Source organism: Panulirus ornatus, chromosome 17 (genome assembly GCF_036320965.1).
Source record: "Panulirus ornatus isolate Po-2019 chromosome 17, ASM3632096v1, whole genome shotgun sequence".
In the NCBI taxonomy this organism is placed as follows: domain Eukaryota; kingdom Metazoa; phylum Arthropoda; class Malacostraca; order Decapoda; family Palinuridae; genus Panulirus; species Panulirus ornatus.
In genome coordinates, this window is record NC_092240.1 from 43,815,901 (window position 1) to 43,837,356 (window position 21,456).

At 42.1% G+C, this 21,456-nt stretch overlaps 1 protein-coding gene across 1 annotated transcript in view; it reads left to right on the forward strand.

Annotated features, from left to right (window-relative positions):
• The window catches only part of LOC139754433 (unconventional myosin-XIX-like), a 402,035-nt gene that overhangs the window by 154,047 nt on the left and 226,532 nt on the right, over positions 1 to 21,456 (forward strand). The window contains exons 6-7 of the mRNA XM_071671709.1: positions 2,016 to 2,148; positions 2,302 to 2,475. Coding sequence (XP_071527810.1) covers positions 2,016 to 2,148; positions 2,302 to 2,475 — 307 coding nt within the window. The remainder of the gene's footprint in view (positions 1 to 2,015; positions 2,149 to 2,301; positions 2,476 to 21,456) is intronic.

Below are 21,456 nucleotides of genomic sequence, written 5' to 3' on the forward strand. Positions count from 1 at the left end.
ATGATCTCTTAACATATGATCTTTTATATTATATTTGCCCTTCCACTCAAGACAATATTGATTTGTTCAGAAATCCTTTTAGGCTTATCTGAACAGATCTGAAAAATCAATAATGTCTCAATGAGTTTATAAAGAATTTTTTCCTTTTTACCTTATTAGAATATGCAAGTATTACCTTATTAGAATATATGAGTAAAGCATCCTCATGTGAGGGACCAATGTAGTTGTACAATTCTCCCTGCAAGGTTCCTTTGAGTCCCTTAAAAAGTCATCATCGTCTAGAAGGGATCTGGTTTCAAAACTCAAGTTTTTTATCTTAATGTTTTGGTATTCTTAAAGCTTTATAGAGGAAAGGATGATCTCTTAATAGATGATCTTTTATATTATATTTGCCCTTCCACTCAAGACAATACTGATTTGTTCAGAAATCCTTTTAGGCTTATCTGAACAAATCTGAAAAATCAGTAATGTCTCAATGAGTTTATAAAGAATTTTTTCCTTTTTACCTTATTAGAATATTCGGTAGTCTCTTACACCAGATCAATGTGCTGGAATGCTCTGCAAAAGCCATTGTGTGTGACTTGACATTGGTGTTTCTAACCTTGTTTAGATCAGACTGTTGAAGTCTTTCATCATAAAGAAAGCTGTAGCTTTTTTCTTTCAGCCTAGATATGAGCTTTCACAGGTCATTGATCTTTTATAACCAACTTGTTCTTTGGAGAATCAGGCTCTTCATTATCATTACATGTAAAATGTTTGTTCCCTATAACTCTGGGATCAGACAGAAGAGTTAGTGAAACTCATGTGTTGTTTAGATTTGAAATCCTCCAAGTTGAAATTCATCTTTTATGGGTAAAGATTAAAACAAACTTGAAATTATCTTTTATTGGTAAAGATTGAAACAAACTTGAAATTATCTTTTATTGGTAAAGATTAATGCAAACTCTTACTTTTATATTAAAGTGATATGATTAATCTAAGGCTAACATATTCAAAGTATAGTTCTAGAAAATTTTCTCCTTTGGGACCTCTTCTGTGTTCAGCTAAGGCACAGAAGGGATTTTGTTACTTTCTTAGAAAATTGCATAAAGAATGTTTATTTGTCCTGGTTCTTTAAGCCTCTATCATTGAGAAATATGTATGTTAGATCGTAAAGTTTGTACTCTCTTTGTAACTGGGGCTGTCTACTAGAAATCATGGTATAAGGAAGGTGGCTTTCTCAAGAAATCTCTGTGGATTTTATCAAATCCTTTAATCAAGTGACAGATACCTCTGCTTTCATGTGGTTGATTTCTCTTATCTTGCCCTCCATATGTTAACCTCCAAAGAAGACAGTCCAGAGTACAGGCCAAAGTGTCACAGAGGTTAAGGCTCTTTATTAAGGCTTCTACTTCAGTTTCTTTGAAGATTTCTCCTTCATGTGGGTATGCTTTGAAATGCTTATAGGATTGTAGCTAGAGGTGAGAAATGTTGGTTTTGATGTATGATAAAATATATCGTGAGCATTCTTTATTTTTTCACCCCTTCCTCTTCTACTGTCCCCTTCAGAGAGAAAAAAAACACCTCTTGACTTCCTGAGAGTCACAGGCCCAAGGCACAGATCTCATTGGTGAATGACTGATGATGGGTGGAGACTGGAAAGTGCCACCTTGCCAATGTGCCACAACATCATAAACTTGGGCAGGGTGCTGCTCAAAGGTTAGGTGTATATGAATGAGCATTAAATGGTTTCATAGTTATAATGGCATTCAAAGGATGATGATTTGGTAGATACACTATTTTTTAGAGTAAAACTTCATCACATACTTTAGATCTGGAGCAGTTGGTGCCACTTTTGCAGAATAGAATTTTGAAATCTACAAATCTACACTTTCTTTTTAAGATAATCCTTTAATATGTTGTCTTAAATTATACAAAGGTAAGACTGTAAGACTTTGGAGCTGTAGTACCTTAGCCCACCACGTCTTGATCCCAAAATTCATTAAGATTAATAATGATTTTCCCCACTTTTTCAGATTTGGCAAACTTATCAGCCTGCAATACGGGGGCCAGCAAATGAGAGGGGCTGAGATTGATACTTACTTATTGGAGAAAACAAGAGTGACTCATCAGCCAGACAAAGAGCGCAATTTCCACATATTTTACCAGGTCTAATTTTTTTCCTTTTTTTGAGAAAAATGTTGTAAACAGACAATGTTTTGAGATATGTTGATATGAGCTCAGATAAGTAAAGTTTTGATTTGAAAGGTAAGATTCCTAACTAAAAAATTTTCACTGATTTTCACTTACACATGTTAACAGGTTTTATCTGGTGTAAGATCTGGATTACTAAAAGATCTGATGCTTGACCCTCAAGAGAAGTATATCATTTTGCCTGGAGAGACTGCCACTTCTGACCTCACAAACCTTCGAGAGACTTTGCGTGCTTTTCATCAGCTGAATTTCTCGAGTAGTCATCAGACACAAATATTTCAGGTACTGTTTTATAATGATACTGTGTAGATATCAGCCTTTCCTGTAGGTAGTAGTTAATAGTAGCAACCATCCAGGAGGTGTATTACTGATATTTCCTGTCCAGGTATAAGAAGGGTTAGTGATGGCTATGTAGTGAGCCAGCATTTCAGTGGATGTCAAGTTGCACTCCTTTCAGTGAGGTGGAAAGAAAAGACAGCTACCTGAGTCAAACGTGGACTGCTGGTATTCTGTCCACAAACATGCAATCTCTCCTTGTCACGAAATAACAGTTGGCAACACTTAACTCACACTAACTCACACAACTCATTCTTTGTAACTCTAGATTTTCCTGTGTTGAGCAATTTGCACTAACCCTGACCTTTGGCAAAATGGTAGGAGCAATAGATAGAAGTAGTAGGTAGGTACGTGAGACAGGAACTTTAGGTAGAAACATTAAGTAGAATTAGTTAGTTGGAGAATTAGGTGGGCGCATTAGGTAGAAGTTGTGTGTTATAACATTAGGCAGGAATATTAGGTAGACACTTTTGGTGGAAGTAGTTGGTATGAACATTAGGTTGCAGCCTCCAAAAACACTGCACTAGAGCTACCGTCCATCATTGGCCTGTTATGGGTGAAGCACGTAAGGCTAAGAAGTGGCACTGGATTTCAACAGTTATGGAGAATCATTTGCTGTGGCCACCCCCTTGAGGGAGTTCCCAAAGGGAACGAGCATCATAGTATAGATAGATAGATAGATCAGCCTTTCTATCTATCTATTCTGTTTGTCTGTATCTCTGATGCCCATTTCTTCTAGGAGCACCCTCAGGGGGATGGCCATAGCAAAAGAGTCACCTTAACTGGTAACTCCAATGCCACTTCTTATCCTTTAGTGCCTAACTCTTAACAGGACACTGGCAGAGGGCAACTGTTGCGCAGTGTTTCTAGAGGCTTCTACTTACTTTTCCAACCTACTAGTTTAAGTAACCTCATGCTCCTGCCTAATGTTCCAACTTACTACTTCTACCTAATACTTCCGCCCAATGTTCCAACCTACTACAGGTTGTACCACTCTGATCCGGCGCTCAGTGGTCTGGCAACTCCCATGGTCTGGCACGTTTTGAGTCTACCGCCACTAGTTTGTAGGTCTGCCACCAGGGAGGCACTGTTAGCAATAACTAAAGAGATTACAGTGGAAAACCTAGAGGAATGGATTAACATTGATAATGATGAGCCTGTTGCTTATCAACTAACTGATCAAGATATTGTGGAGTTGGTTCAGCATGGTGAGAAGAAACAAGATATGAAGAAAGTGCAGAGGAAAATGAGGAAGTGGAAGAAAGAATTTCTATAGATAAATGTATCCAGATGATGAGAGATTTGATTGCAGGACTTAAGCAAAGGGACTTTATAACAGAACAAGAAATTATGTCTTTTTTTGATTCAAAGTAAATTAATTAAGGAAAAGCCAAAGTACCAGAAGCAAGCTACACTGCAACAGTGGTTGAAGAAGGTTGTTGATAACACTGCCAAGGTTCATTCCTGCATAGGAAATCCACTTCCCTGCATCTCCCCTGCTCTTAATGTGCAAGTATCTGCTGACCATGAGAGCCCCTTATGACCCTGTATACCCTGAAGACCCTGCTGATCCTAGAGACACTGCTGATCCTGAAGACAATGCTGACCATGAAGACCCTGTTGACCTTGATGTACTTCTGATGTAATCTGATGTAACAATAAAAACCTTGTTTGGAAGCATTAATGTTTGTATTATTTCCTGTTTTAAGTTTTGCTCTACCTTTGACAACACAGCAATATGTATGTGGAATGAGCTGGCAAGATTAGGGGTCGGGCATATGTTTATGTAGGGGTCAGTTTCTGTTTTCCGGCACTTTCTGTGGTCCGGCAGTGGCCAGGTCCCAAGGTCGCCGGATTAAAGAGATACAGCTTGAACCACTATTTACTGCTTCTGCTATTTTGCCAATAGGCAGGGCTTGCACACAGCACTCTCCACAGGAAAATCTAGAGTTACAGAGAATGAGTTGTGTGAATTTAGTGCTGTCAAGTGATATGTGTGGCAAGGAGAAATTGTATGTTTATGGACAAAATGCCAGCAGTCCAAGTGAGGGTGAGGCAGAAAGAAAAGACAACCACTGAAATGCTGTCCTACTTGGTAGCAATCACTAACCCTCCCAATACCCAAGCAGGTGGTACAGGTAATATACCTCCCAGGTCAGAGGCTACCTGAGGCTGATAGATAAGTGTTTTGGCTTTGGTTTGTTCTTTCCTTTACAGAATACACATGATTTGATTATTTTTCTACCAGCATTCCTTCAGAGGGATACTACAGTAGGTTCTTCACATTTAGTTTACTACTAGCACATCCTTAAAGCTTATTATGGCATCATCTTCAGAAAGAATGTAAAATTTTTAAGCCTGTTATTATTCTTATGATATTATTTTAAAAAATGTCGTACATGATTGCCTTTTCCCATGTTAGCAAGGTAACGCCAAGAACAGAGGAAGAAAGGCCACATTAGTTCACATCCATTTTCTAGTTATCATGTGTAATGCACCAAAATCTCAGCTTCCTATCCACACCAGGTCTCACATGCTTTACCTTGGACACTTCACATACCCTAGTTCAGTCCACTGACAGCATGCCACCCTAGGTATACCACACCATTGCAACTTTTGTTCCATCTCTTAGAAACTGAAATACAGAAAGGGGGGTTTCCATCCCCCCAACTCCTGCCCTCCTAGTTACTCTTCCAACACACAAAGAATACAGAGGTAGAATATTTTCTTCCCTATCTCAGTGATATTATTTATTTATCATTTATTATATGTATCCAAGATATGGTTGTACTTTGTGTAATGAAGACAATTGAGAAACATCATAAGCCAATATTCCTGTTTCATGATGAGAGAAGTGGACCAGGCTGTATGATACAGTGGTTAAATTGATGAAAACTACTATTGACATTTGTGTAAATGAATTATACATTTCCCTTTTCCATAGCCAGAGGTTGAACCATTATGTGACATTCATTTTTCATTTCATTTCAAGCTAGAAGTTTCAGTTTTCTAAATTATTTCTTACATTTTTCATATGTATATATATATGTATGTGTGTATGTGTGTATATGTGCATATATATATATATATATACCTTCCACAGAGCATCTCTATCAACTCTATCATATGCCTTCTCCAGATCCATAAATGCTACATACAAATCCATTTGCTTTTCTAAGTATTTCTCACATACATTCTTCAAAGCAAACACCTGATCCACACATCCTCTACCACTTCTGAAACCACACTGCTCTTCCCCAATCTGATGCTCTGTACATGCCTTCACCCTCTCAATCAATACCCTCCCATATAGTTTACCAGGAATACTCAACAAACTTATACCTCTGTAATTTGAGCACTCACTCTTATCCCCTTTGCCTTTGTACAATGGCACTATGCACGCATTCCGCCAATCCTCAGGCACCTCACCATGAGTCATACATACATTAAATAACCTTACCAACCAGTCAACAATACAGTCACCCCCTTTTTTAATAAATTCCACTGCAATACCATCCAAACCTGCTGCCTTGCCGGCTTTCATCTTCCGCAAAGCTTTCACTACCTCTTCTCTGTTTACCAAATCATTTTCCCTAACCCTCTCACTTTGCACACCACCTCGACCAAAACACCCTATATCTGCCACTCTATCATCAAACACATTCAACAAACCTTCAAAATACTCACTCCATCTCCTTCTCACATCACCACTACTTGTTATCACCTCCCCACTTGCGCCCTTCACCGAAGTTCCCATTTGCTCCCTTGTCTTACGCACTTTATTTACCTCCTTCCAGAACATCTTTTTATTCTCCCTAAAATTTAATGGTGTGGGAGGAAAGTTGTTAGAAGCAGTGAAAAGTTTTTATCGAGGATGTAAGGCATGTGTACGTGTAGGAAGAGAGGAAAGTGATTGGTTCTCAGTGAATGTAGGTTTGCGGCAGGGGTGTGTGATGTCTCCATGGTTGTTTAATTTGTTTATGGATGGGGTTGTTAGGGAGGTAAATGCAAGAGTTTTGGAAAGAGGGGCAAGTATGAAGTCTGTTGGGGATGAGAGAGCTTGGGAAGTGAGTCAGTTGTTGTTCGCTGATGATACAGCACTGGTGGCTGATTCATGTGAGAAACTGCAGAAGCTGGTGACTGAGTTTGGAAAAGTGTGTGGAAGAAGAAAGTTAAGAGTAAATGTGAATAAGAGCAAGGTTATTAGGTACAGTAGGGTTGAGGGTCAAGTCAATTGGGAGGTGAGTTTGAATGGAGAAAAACTGGAGGAAGTGAAGTGTTTTAGATATCTGGGAGTAGATCTGGCAGCGGATGGAACCATGGAAGCGGAAGTGGATCATAGGGTGGGGGAGGGGGCGAAAATTCTGGGGGCCTTGAAGAATGTGTGGAAGTCGAGAACATTATCTCGGAAAGCAAAAATGGGTATGTTTGAAGGAATAGTGGTTCCAACAATGTTGTATGGTTGCGAGGCGTGGGCTATGGATAGAGTTGTGCGCAGGAGGATGGATGTGCTGGAAATGAGATGTTTGAGGACAATGTGTGGTGTGAGGTGGTTTGATCGAGTGAGTAACGTAAGGGTAAGAGTGATGTGTGGAAATAAAAAGAGCGTGGTTGAGAGAGCAGAAGAGGGTGTTTTGAAGTGGTTTGGGCACATGGAGAGGATGAGTGAGGAAAGATTGACCAAGAGGATATATGTGTCGGAGTTGGAGGGAACGAGGAGAAGAGGGAGACCAAATTGGAGGTGGAAAGATGGAGTGAAAAAGATTCTGTGTGATCGGGGCCTGAGCATGCAGGAGGGTGAAAGGAGGGCAAGGAATAGAGTGAATTGGAGCGATGTGGTATACCGGGGTTGACGTGCTGGCAGTGGATTGAAGCAGGGCATGTGAAGCGTCTGGGGTAAACCATGGAAAGCTGTGTAGGTATGTATATTTGCGTGTGTGGACGTATGTATATACATGTGTATGGGGGGGGTTGGGCCATTTCTTTCGTCTGTTTCCTTGTGCTACCTCGCAAACGCGGGAGACAGCGACAAAGTATAATAAATAAAAAAATAATATATATATATATATATATATATATATATATATATATATATATATATATATATATCGAGGATGTAAGGCATGTGTAGGTGTAGGAAGAGAGGAGAGTGAGTGGGTCTCTGTGTATGTAGGTTTGCGGCAGGGGTGTGTGATGTCTCCATGGTTGTTTAATTTGTTTATGGATGGGGTTGTTAGGGAGGTAAATGCAAGAGTTTTGGAAAGAGGGGCAAGTATGAAGTCTGTTGGGGATGAGAGAGCTTGGGAAGTGAGTCAGTTGTTGTTCGCTGATGATACAGCGCTGGTGGCTGATTCATGTGAGAAACTGCAGAAGCTGGTGACTGAGTTTGGTAAAGTGTGTGGAAGAAGAAAGTTAAGAGTAAATGTGAATAAGAGCAAGGTTATTAGGTACAGTAGGGTTGAGGGTCAAGTCAATTGGGAGGTGAGTTTGAATGGAGAAAAACTGGAGGAAGTGAAGTGTTTTAGATATCTGGGAGTGGATCTGGCAGCGGATGGAACCATGGAAGCGGAAGTGGATCATAGGGTGGGGGAGGGGGCGAAAATTCTGGGGGCCTTGAAGAATGTGTGGAAGTCGAGAACATTATATCGGAAAGCAAAAATGGATATGTTTGAAGGAATAGTGGTTCCAACAATGTTGTATGGTTGCGAGGCGTGGGCTATGGATAGAGTTGTGCGCAGGAGGATGGATGTGCTGGAAATGAGATGTTTGAGGACAATGTGTGGTGTGAGGTGGTTTGATCGAGTGAGTAACGTAAGGGTAAGAGAGATGTGTGGAAATAAAAAGAGCGTGGTTGAGAGAGCAGAAGAGGGTGTTTTGAAGTGGTTTGGGCACATGGAGAGAATGAGTGAGGAAAGATTGACCAAGAGGATATATGTGTCGGAGGTGGAGGGAACGAGGAGAAGAGGGAGACCAAATTGGAGGTGGAAAGATGGAGTGAAAAAGATTTTGTGTGATCGGGGCCTGAACATGCAGGAGGGTGAAAGGAGGGCAAGGAATAGAGTGAATTGGAGTGATGTGGTATACCGGGGTTGACGTGCTGTCAGTGGATTGAATCAGGGCATGTGAAGCGTCTGGGGTAAACCATGGAAAGCTGTGTAGGTATGTATATTTGCGTGTGTGGACGTATGTATATACATGTGTATATATATATATGTGTATATATATATATATATATATATATATATATATATATATATATATATATATATATATATATATATATATATATATATTATCCCTGGGGATAGGGGTGAAAGAATACTTCCCACGCATTCCTTGCGTGTCGTAGAAGGCGACTAGAGGGGACGGGAGCGGGGGGCCAGAAATCCTCCCCTCCTTGTATTTTTTAACTTACTAAAATGGGAAACAGAAGAAGGAGTCACGCGGGGAGTGCTCATCCTCCTCGAAGCCTCAGACTGGGGTGTCTAAATGTGTGTGGATGTAACCAAGATGTGAAAAAAGGAGAGATAGGTAGTATGTTTGAGGAAAGGAACCTGGATGTTTTGGCTCTGAGTGAAATGAAGCTCAAGGGTAAAGAGGAAGAGTGGTTTGGGAATGTCTTGGGAGTAAAGTCAGGGGTTAGTGAGAGGACAAGAGCAAGGGAAGGAGTAGCACTACTCCTGAAACAGGAGTTGTGGGAGTACGTGATAGAATGTAAGAAAGTAAATTCTCGATTAATATGGGTAAAACTGAAAGTGGATGGAGAGAGATGGGTGATTATTGGTGCATATGCACCTGGGCATGAGAAGAAAGATCATGAGAGGCAAGCGTTTTGGGAGCAGCTGAATGAGTGTGTTAGTGGTTTTGATGCACAAGACCGGGTTATAGTGATGGGTGATTTGAATGCAAAGGTGAGTAATGTGGCAGTTGAGGGAATAATTGGTATACATGGGGTGTTCAGTGTTGTAAATGGAAATGGTGAAGAGCTTGTAGATTTATGTGCTGAAAAAGGACTGGTGATTGGGAATACCTGGTTTAAAAAGCGAGATATACATAAGTATACGTATGTAAGTAGGAGAGATGGCCAGAGAGCGTTATTGGATTACGTGTTAATTGATATGCGCGCGAAAGAGAGACTTTTGGATGTTAATGTGCTGAGAGGTGCAACTGGAGGGATGTCTGATCATTATCTTGTAGAGGCTAAGGTGAAGATTTGTATGAGTTTTCAGAAAAGAAGAGTGAATGTTGTGGTGAAGAGGGTGGTGAGAGTAAGTGAGCTTGGGAAGGAGACTTGTGTGAGGAAGTACCAGGAGAGACTTAGTACAGAATGGAAAAAGGTGAGAACAATGGAAATAAGGGGAGTGGGGGAGAGATGGGATGTATTTAGGGAATCAGTGATGGAGTGCGCAAAAGATGCTTTTGGCATGAGAAGAGTGGGAGGTGGGTTGATGAGAAAGGGTAGTGAGTGGTGGGATGAAGAAGTAAGAGTATTAGTGAAAGAGAAGAGAGAGGCATTTGGACGATTTTTGCAGGGAAAAAATGCAATTGAGTGGGAGATGTATAAAAGAAAGAGACAGGAGGTCAAGAGAAAGGTGCAAGACGTGAAAAAGAGGGCAAATGAGAGTTGGGGTGAGAGAGTATCATTAGATTGTAGGGAGAATAAAAAGATGTTCTGGAAGGAGGTAAATAAAGTGCTTAAGAGAAGTGAGCAAATGGGAACTTCAGTGAAGGGCGCAAATGTGGAGGTGATAACAAGAAGTGGTGATATGAGAAGGAGGTGGAGTGAGTATTTTGAAGGTTTGTTGAATGTGTTTGATGATAGAGTGGCAGATATAGGGTGTTTTGGTCGAGGTGGTGTGCAAAGTGAGAGGGTTAGGGAAAATGATTTGGTAAACAGAGAAGAGGTAGTAAAAGCTTTGCGGAAGATGAAAGCCTGCAAGGCATCAGGTATGGATGGTATTGCAGTGGAATTTATTAAAAAAGGGGGTGACTGTATTATTGACTGGTTGGTAAGGTTATTTAATGTATGTATGACTCATGGGGTTGTTAGGGAGGTAAATGCAAGAGTTTTGGAAAGAGGGGCAAGTATGAAGTCTGTTGGGGATGAGAGAGCTTGGGAAGTGAGTCAGTTGTTGTTCGCTGATGATACAACGCTTGTGGCTGATTCATGTGAGAAACTGCAGAAGCTGGTGACTGAGTTTGGTAAAGTGTGTGGAAGAAGAAAGCTAAGAGTAAATGTGAATAAGAGCAAGGTTATTAGGTACAGTAGGGTTGAGGGTCAAGTCAATTGGGAGGTGAGTTTGAATGGAGAAAAACTGGAGGAAGTGAAGTGTTTTAGATATCTGGGAGTGGATCTGGCAGCGGATGGAACCATGGAAGCGGAAGTGGATCATAGGGTGGGGGAGGGGGCGAAAATTCTGGGGGCCTTGAAGAATGTGTGGAAGTCGAGAACATTATCTCGGAAAGCAAAAATGGGTATGTTTGAAGGAATAGTGGTTCCAACAATATTGTATGGTTGCGAGGCGTGGGCTATTGATAGAGTTGTGCGCAGGAGGATGGATGTGCTGGAAATGAGATGTTTGAGGACAATGTGTGGTGTGAGGTGGTTTGATCGAGTGAGTAACGTAAGGGTAAGAGAGATGTGTGGAAATAAAAAGAGCGTGGTTGAGAGAGCAGAAGAGGGTGTTTTGAAGTGGTTTGGGCACATGGAGAGGATGAGTGAGGAAAGATTGACCAAGAGGATATATGTGTCGGAGGTGGAGGGAACGAGGAGAAGAGGGAGACCAAATTGGAGGTGGAAAGATGGAGTGAAAAAGATTTTGTGTGATCGGGGCCTGAACATGCAGGAGGGTGAAAGGAGGGCAAGGAATAGAGTGAATTGGAGCGATGTGGTATACCGGGGTTGACGTGCTGTCAGTGGATTGAATCAAGGCATGTGAAGCGTCTGGGGTAAACCATGGAAAGCTGTGTAGGTATGTATATTTGCGTGTGTGGACGTATGTATATACATGTGTATGGGGGTGGGTTGGGCCATTTCTTTCGTCTGTTTCCTTGCGCTACCTCGCAAACGCGGGAGACAGCGACAAAGTATAAAAAAGAAAAAAAAAAAAAATGACTCATGGTGAGGTGCCTGAGGATTGGCGGAATGCTTGCATAGTGCCATTGTACAAAGGCAAAGGGGATAAGAGTGAGTGCTCAAATTACAGAGGTATAAGTTTGTTGAGTATTCCTGGTAAATTATATGGGAGGGTATTGATTGAGAGGGTGAAGGCATGTACAGAGCATCAGATTGGGGAAGAGCAGTGCGGTTTCAGAAGTGGTAGAGGATGTGTGGATTAGGTGTTTGCTTTGAAGAATGTATGTGAGAAATACTTAGAAAAGCAAATGGATTTGTATGTAGCATTTATGGATCTGGAGAAGGCATATGATAGAGTTGATAGAGATGCTCTGTGGAAGGTATTAAGAATATATGGTGTGGGAGGCAAGTTGTTAGAAGCAGTGAAAAGTTTTTATCGAGGATGTAAGGCGTGTGTACGTGTAGGAAGAGAGGAAAGTGATTGGTTCTCAGTGAATGTAGGTTTGCGGCAGGGGTGTGTGATGTCTCCATGGTTGTTTAATTTGTTTATGGATGGGGTTGTTAGGGAGGTGAATGCAAGAGTTTTGGAAAGACGGGCAAGTATGAAGTCTGTTGTGGATGAGAGAGCTTGGGAAGTGAGTCAGTTGTTGTTCGCTGATGATACAGCGCTGGTGGCTGATTCATGTGAGAAACTGCAGAAGCTGGTGAGTGAGTTTGGTAAAGTGTGTGAAAGAAGAAAGTTAAGAGTAAATGTGAATAAGAGCAAGGTTATTAGGTACAGTAGGGTTGAGGGTCAAGTCAATTGGGAGGTAAGTTTGAATGGAGAAAAACTGGAGGAAGTAAAGTATTTTAGGTATCTGGGAGTGGATCTGGCAGCGGATGGAGCCATGGAAGCGGAAGTGGATCATAGGATGGGGGAGGGGGCGAAAATTCTGGGAGCCTTGAAGAATGTGTGGAAGTCGAGAACATTATCTCGGAAAGCAAAAATGGGTATGTTTGAAGCAATAGTGGTTCCAACAATGTTGTATGGTTGCGAGGCATGGGCTATGGATAGAGTTGTGTGCAGGAGGATGGATGTGCTGGAAATGAGATGTTTGAGGACAATGTGTGGTGTGAGGTGGTTTGATCGAGTAAGTAACGTAAGGTTAAGAGAGATGTGTGGAAATAAAAAGAGCGTGGTTGAGAGAGCAGAAGAGGGTGTTTTGAAGTGGTTTGGGCACATGGAGAGAATGAGTGAGGAAAGATTGACCAAGAGGATATATGTGTCGGAGGTGGAGGGAACGAGAAGTGGGAGACCAAATTGGAGGTGGAAAGATGGAGTGAAAAAGATTTTGTGTGATCGGGGCCTGAACATGCAGGAGGGTGAAAGGAGGGCAAGGAATAGAGTGAATTGGATTGATGTGGTATACCGGGGTTGATGTGCTGTCAGTGGATTGAATCAGGGCATGTGAAGCGTCTGGGGTAAACCATGGAAAGTTCTGTGGGGCCTGGATGTGGAAAGGGAGCTGTGGTTTCGGGCATTAGTGCATGACAGCTAGAGACTGAGTGTGAACGAATGGGGCCTTTGTTGTCTTTTCCTAGCGCTACCTCGCACACATGAGGGGGGAGGGGGATGTTATTCCATGTGTGGCGAGGTGACGATGGGAATGAATAAAGGTAGACAGTGTGAATTTTGTGCATGGTTATATATGTATATGTCTGTGTGTGTATATATATGTGTACATTGAGATGTTTGGGTATGTATATTTGCGTGTGGGGACGTGTATGTATATACATGTGTATGGGGGTGGGTTGGGCCATTTCTTTCGTCTGTTTCCTTGCGCTACCTCGCAAACGCGGGAGACAGCGACAAAGCAAAATAAAAAAAATATAAAATATATTATTATACTTGATTGCTGTTTCCCTCATTAGGAAGGTAGTGCCAGGAAACAGATGAAGAATGGCCTATCCACTCACACATATATACACATAAATGTCCAGACACACACATTTTTATTTTTTATTATTATTATATTTTGTTGCTGTATCCCGTGTTAGCGAGGAAGCGCAAGGAAACAGATGAAAGAATGGCCCAACCCACCCACATACACATGTATATACATACACGTCCACACACATGTACATACCTATACATTTCAAGGGATACATATATATACATACACAGACATATACATATATATGCATGTACGTAATTCATACTTGCTGCCTTTATTCATTGCCGTCACCTGCCTGCCACACATGAAATGACAATCCCTTTCCCCTGCACGCATGCAAGGTGGCGCTAGGAAAAGACAACAAAGGCTACATTCGTTCACGCTCAGTCTCTAGCTGTCATGTATAATGCACCAAAACCACAGCTCCCTTTCCAGAAAACTTTCCATGGTTTACCCCAAACGCTTCACATGCCCTGGTTCAATCCATTGACAGCACGTTGACCCCGGTATACCACATCGTTCCAATTCAGTCTATTCCTTGCATGCCTTTCACCTTCCTGCATGTTCAGGCCCCAATCGCTCAAAATCTTGTTCACTCCATCCTTCCACCTCCAATTTGGTCTCCCACTTCTCCTTGTTCCCTCCACCCCTGACACATATATCCTCTTTGTCAATCTTTCCTCATTAATTCTCTCCATGAGACCAAACTATTTCAAAACACTCTCCTCTGCTTTATCAACCACACTCTTTTTATTACCACACATCTCACTAACCCTTTCATTACTTACTTGATCAAACCACCTCACACCACATATTGTCCTCAAACATCTCATTTCCAACACATCCCTCCTTCTCTGCACAACTCTATCTATAGCCCATGCCTTGCAACCATATAGCATTGTAGGTACCACTATTCCTTCAAACATAATCAGTTTTACTTTCTGAGATAATGTTCTCGCCTTCCACACATTTTTCAATGCTCACAGAATTTTCGTCCCTTCCCCCACCCTGTGACTCACTTCTGCTTCAAATGGTTCCATCCGCTGCCAAATCCACTCCCAGATATCTAAAACACTTCACTTCCTCCAGTTTTTCTCCATTCATACTTACCTCCCAATTGACTTGTCCTTCAACCCTACTGTACCTAATAACACTGCTCTTTTTCACATTTACTCTCAGCTTTCTTCTTATCCCTGGGGATAGGGGAGAAAGAATACTTCCCACGCATTCCTCACGTGTCGTAGAAGGCGACTAAAGGGGACAGGAGCAGGGGCCCAGAAACCCTCCCCTCCTTGTATTTTAACTTTCTAAAAGGGGAAACAGAAGAAGGAGTCACGCAGGGAGTGCTCATCCTCCTCGAAGGTTCATATTGGGGTGTCTAAATGTGTGTGGATGTAACCAAGATGAGAAAAATGGAGAGATAGGTAGTATGTTTGAGGAAAGGAACCTGGATGTTTTGGCTCTGAGTGAAACGAAGCTCAAGGGTAAAGGGGAAGAGTGGTTTGGGAATGTCTTGGGAGTAAAGTCAGGGGTTAGTGAGAGGACAAGAGCAAGGGAAGGAGTAGCACTACTCCTGAATCAGGAGTTGTGGGAGTATGTGATAGAGTGTAAGAAAGTAAATTCTAGATTGATATGGGTAAAACTGAAAATGGATGGAGAGAGATGGGTGATTATTGGTGCATATGCACCTGGGCATGAGAAGAAAGATCATGAGAGGCAAGTGTTTTAGGAGCAGCTGAATGAGTGTGTTAGTGGTTTTGATGCACAAGACCGGGTTATAGTGATGGGTGATTTGAATGTAAAGGTGAGTAATGTGGCAGTTGAGGGAATAATTGGTATACATGGAGTGTTCACTGTTGTAAATGGAAATGGTGAAGAGCTTGGAGCTTTATGTGCTGAAAAAGGCCTGGTGATTGGGAATACCTGGTTTAAAAAGCGAGATATACGTAAGTATACGTATGTAAGTAGGAGAGATGGCCAGAGAGCATTATTGGATTACGTGTTAATTGATAGACGCACGAAAGAGAGACTTTTGGATGGTAATGTGCTGAGAGGTGCAACTGGAGGGATGTCTGATCATTATCTTGTGGAGGCGAAGGTGAAGATTTGTGGGGGATTTCAGAAAAGAAGAGAGAATGTTGGGGTGAAGAGAGTGGTGAGAGTAAGTGAGCTTGGGAAGGAGACTTGTGTGAGGAAGAACCAGGAGAGATTGAGTACAGAATGGAAAAAGGTGAGAACAAAGGAGGTAAGGGGAGTGGGGGAGGAATGGGATGTATTTAGGGAAGCAGTGATGGCTTGCGCAAAAGATGCTTGTGGCATGAGAAGCGTGGGAGGTGGGTTGATTACAAAAAGGTAGTGAGTGGTGGGATGAAGAAGTAAGATTATTAGTGAAAGAGAAGAGAGAGGCATTTGGACGATTTTTGCAGGGAAAAAATGCAAATGAGTGGGAGAGGTATAAAAGAAAGAGGCAGGAGGTCAAGAGAAATGTGCAAGAGGTGAAAAAGAGGGCAAATGAGAGTTGGGGTGAGAGAGTATCATTAAATTTCAGGGAGAATAAAAAGATGTTTTGGAATGAGGTAAATAAAGTGCATAAGACAAGGGAGCAAATGGGAACTTCAGTGAAGGGGGCTAATGGGGAGATGATAACAAGTAGTGGTGATGTGAGAAGGAGATGGAGTGAGTATTTTGAAGGTTTGTTGAATGTGTTTGATGATAGAGTGGCAGATATAGGGTGATTTGGTCGAGGTGGTGTGCAAAGTGAGAGGGTTAGGGAAAATGATTTGGTAAATAGAGAAGAGGTAGTAAAAGCTTTACGGAAGATGAAAGCCGGCAAGGCAGCAGGTTTTGGATGATATTGCAGTGGAATTTATTAAAAAAGGGGGTGACTGTATTGTTGACTGGTTGGTAAGGTTATTTAATGTATGTATGACTCATGGTGAGGTGCCTGAGGATTGGCGGAATGCTTGCATAGTGCCATTGTACACAGGCAAAGGGGATAAGAGTGAGTGCTCAAATTACAGAGGTCTAAGTTTGTTGAGTATTCCTGGTAAATTATATGGGAGGGTATTGATTGAGAGGGTGAAGGCATGTACAGAGCATCAGATTGTGGAAGAGCAGTGTGATTTCAGAAGTGGTAGAGAATGTGTGGATCAGGTGTTTCCTTTGAAGAATGTATGTGAGAAATACTTAGAAAAACAAATGGATTTGTATGTAGCATTTATGGATCTGGAGAAGGCATATGATAGAGTTGATAGAGATGCTCTGTGGAAGGTATTAAGAATATATGGTGTGGGAGGCAAGTTGTTAGAAGCAGTGAAAAGTTTTTATCGAGGATGTAAGGCATGTGTACATGTAGGAAGAGAGGAAAGTGATTGGTTCTCAGTGAATGTAGGTTGCGGCAGGGGTGTGTGATGTCTCCATAGTTGTTTAATTTGTTTATGGATGGGGTTGTTAGGGAGGTGAATGCAAGAGTTTTGGAAAGAGGGGCAAGTATGAAGTCTGTTGTGGATGAGAGAGCTTGGGAAGTGAGTCAGTTGTTGTTCGCTGATGATACAGCGCTGGTGGCTGATTCATGTAAGAAACTGCATAAGCTGGTGACTAAGTTTGGTAAAGTGTGTGGAAGAAGAAAGTTAAGAGTAAATGTGAATAAGAGCAAGGTTATTAGGTACAGTAGGGTTGAGGGTCAAGTCAATTGGGAGGTAAGTTTGAATGGAGAAAAACTGGAGGAAGTAAAGTGTTTAAGATATCTGGGAGTGGATCTGGCAGTGGATGGAACCATGGAAGCGGAAGTGAATCATAGGGAGGGGGCGATAATTCTGGGGGCCTTGAAGAATGTTTGGAAGTCGAGAACATTATCTCGGAAAGCAAAAATGGGTATGTTTGAAGGAATAGTGGTTCCAACAATGTTGTATGGTTGTGAGGCGTGGGCTATGGATAGAGTTGTGCGCGGGAGGGTGGATGTGCTGGAAATGAGATGTTTGAAGACAATATGTGGTGTGAGGTGGTTTGATCGAGTAAGTAATGCAAGGGTAAGAGAGATGTGTTGAAATGAAAAGAGTGTGGTTGAGAGAGCAGAAGAGGGTGTTTTGAAATGGTTTGGCCACATGGAGAGAATGAGTGAGGAAAGATTGACCAAGAGGATATATGTGTCGGAGGTGGAGGGAACGAGGAGAAGTGGGAGACGAAATTGGAGGTGGAAAGATGGAGTGAAAGAGATTTTGAGTGATCGGGGCCTGAACGTTCAGGAGTGTGAAAGGCGTGCAAGGAATAGAGTGAATTGGAACGATGTGGTATACCGGGGTCGAGATGCTGTCAATGGATTGAACCAGGGCATGTGAAGCGTCTGGGGTAAACCATGGAAAGTTGTGTGGGGCCTGGATGTGGAAAGGGAGCTGTGGTTTCGGTGCATTATTACATGACAGCTAGAGACTGAGTGTGAACGAATGGGGCCTTTGGTGTCTTTTCCTAGCGCTACCTCGCACACATGAGGGGGGAGGGGGATTTTATTCCATGTGTGGTGAGGTGGCGATGGGAACAAATAAAGGCAGACAGTATGAATTATGTACATGTGTATATATGTATATGTCTGTGTGTGTATATATATGTGTACATTGAGATGTATAGGTATGTATATTTGCGTGTGTGGACATGTATGTATATACATGTGTATGTGGGCAGGTTGGGCCATTCTTTCGTCTGTTTCCTTGCGCTACCTCGCTAACATGGGAGACAGCGACAAAGCAAAATAAATAAATAAATAAATAAATTTCTTCTTTCACGCACTTACCAAACTCAGTCACTAGCTTCTGCAGTTTCTCACCTGAATCAGCCACCAGCGCTGTATCATCAGCGAACAACTGACTCACTTCCCAAGCCCTCTCATCAATCAGGCTACATACTTGCCCCCCTCTCCAAAACTCTTGCATTCACCTCCTAACAACCTCATCCATAAACAAATTAAACAACCATAGAGGCATCATCCACCCCTACTGCGAACCAACATTCACTGAGAACCAATCACTTTCCTCTCTTCCTACTCGTACACATGCCTTACATCCTCGATAAAAACTTTTCACTGCTTCTGGCAACTTGCCTCCCACACCATATATATTTAATACCTTCCACAGAGCATCTCTATCAATATATCATATGCCTTCTCCATATCCATAAATGCTACATACAAATCCATTTGTTTTTTCAAAGTATTTCTCACATACAGTCTTCAAAGCAAACATCTGATCCACACATCCTCTACCACTTCTGAAACCACACTCCTCTTCCCCAGTCTGATGCTCTGTATATGCCTTCACCCTCTCAATCAATACCCTCCCATATAATTTCCCAAGAATATTCAACAAACTTATACCTCTCTAATTTGAGCATTCACCATTATCCCCTTTGCTTTTTTACAGTGGCTCTCTGCATGCATTCTGCCAATCCTCAGGCACCTCGCCATGAGTCATGCATACATTAAATATCCTTACCAACTAGTCAACAATACAGTCACCCCTAACACCCTATATCTGCCACTCTATCATCTAACGCATTTGACAAACCTTCAAAATACTCACTCCATCTCATTCTTAGATCACCACTACTTGCTATTACCTCCCCATTAGCCCACTTCACCGATGTTCCCATTTGTTCCCTTGTCTTACGTGCTTGATTTACCTCTTTCCAAAAAACATCTTTTTATTCTCCCTAAAATGTAATGATACCCTCTCACCCCAACTCTCATTTGCCCTCTTTTTCACCTCTTGCACCTTTCTCTTGACCTCCTGCCTTTCTTTTTTACATCTCCCACTCATTTGCACTATTTCCCTGCAAAAATCATCCAAATGCCTCTCTTTTCTCTTTCACTAATAATCTTACTTCTTCATCCCACCACTCACAACCCTTTTTAATCTGCCCACCTCCCACGCTTCTCATGCCACAAGCATCTTTTGCGCAAGCCATCGCTGCTTCTCTAAATACATCCCCTCCTCTCCCACTCCCATTATGTCCTCTGCTCTCACCTATTTCCATTCTGCACTCAGTCTCTCCTGGTACTTCCTCACACAAGTCTCCTTCCCAAGCTCACTTACTCTCACCACTCTCTTCACCCCAACACTCTCTCTTCTTTTCTGAAAACCTCTACAAATCTTCACCCTTGCCTCCACAAGATAATGATCAGACATCCCTCCAGTTGCACCTCTCAGCACAGTACCATCGAAAAGTCTCTCTTTCACACGCCTATCAATTAACACGTAATCCAATAACGCTCTCTGGCCATCTCTCCTATTTACATACATATACTTATTGATATCTCCCTTTTTAAAGCAGGTATTCCCAATCACCAGTCCTTTTTCAGGACACAAATCTGTAAGCGCTTCACCATTTCCGTTTATAACACTGAACACCTTCAACTGCCACATTACTCACCTTTGCATTCAAATCACCCATCACTATAACCTGGCCTCGTGCATCAAAACTACTAACACACTCACTCAGCTGCTCCCAAAACACTTGCCTCTCATGATCTTTCTCTCATGCCCAGTTGCATATGCACCAATAATCACCTATCTCTCTCCGTCAACTTTCAGTTTTACCCATATCAATCTAGAGTTTACTTTCTTACACTCTATCACATACTCCCACTACTCCTGCTTCTGGAGTATTGCTACTCCTTCCCTTGCGCTTGTCCTCTCAGCAACCCCTGACTTCACTCCCAAAACATTCCCAAACCACTCTTCCCCTTTACCCTTGAGCTTCGTTTCACTCAGAGCCAAAACATCCAGGTTTCTTTCTCCAAACATACTACCTATCTCTCCTTTTTTCTCATCTTGGTCACATCCAAACAGATTTAGATACCCCAATCTGAGCCTTTGCGGAAGATGAGCACTCCTCTCATAACTCCTTCTGTTTCTCCATTAAGAAAGTTAAAATACAAGAAGGGGAGGGTTTCTATCCCCCTGCTCATGTCCCCTTTAGTTGCCTTCTATGACACGTGGGGAATGCATGAGAAGTATTTTTTCTTCCCTATCCCCAGGGACACATACACACAAATACATACATATATACATATCCCTGGGGATAGGGGAGAAAGAATAGTTCCCTCGCATTCCTCACGTGTCATAGAAGGCGACTAAAGGGGACAGGAGCGGGGAGCCAGAAACCCTCCCCTCCTTGTATTTTGACTTTCTGAAAGGGGAAACAGAAGAAGGAGTTATGCGGGGAGTGCTCATCCTCCTCGAAGGCTCAGATTGGGGTGTCTAAATGTGTGTGGATGTAACCAAGATGAGAAAAAGGAGAGATAGGTAGTATGTTTGAGGAAAGGAACCTGGATGTTTTGGCTCTGAGTGAAACGAAGCTCAAGGGTAAAGGGGAAGAGTGGTTTGGGAATGTCTTGGGAGTAAAGTCAGGGGTTAGAGAGAGGACAAGAGCAAGGGAAGGAGTAGCACTACTCCTGAAACAGGAGTTGTGGGAGTATGTGATAGAGTGTAAGAAAGTAAATTCTAGATCGATATGGGTAAAACCTGAAAGTTGATGGAGAGAGATGGGTGATTATTGGTGCATATGCACCTGGGCATGAGAAGAAAGATCATGAGAGGCAAGTGTTTTGGGAGCAGCTGAATGAGTGTGTTAGTGGTTTTGATGCACAAGACCGGGTTATAGTGATGGGGGATTTGAATGCAAAGGTGAGTAATGTGGCAGTTGAGGGAATAATTGGTATACATGGGGTGTTCAGTGTTGTAAATGGAAATGGTGAAGAGCTTGTGGATTTGTGTGCTGAGGAAGGCCTGGTGATTGGGAATACCTGGTTTAAAAAGCGAGATATACATAAGTATACGTATGTAAATAGGAGAGATGGCCAGAGAGCGTTATTGGATTACGTGTTAATTGATAGGCGCACGAAAGAGAGACTTTTGGATGTTAATG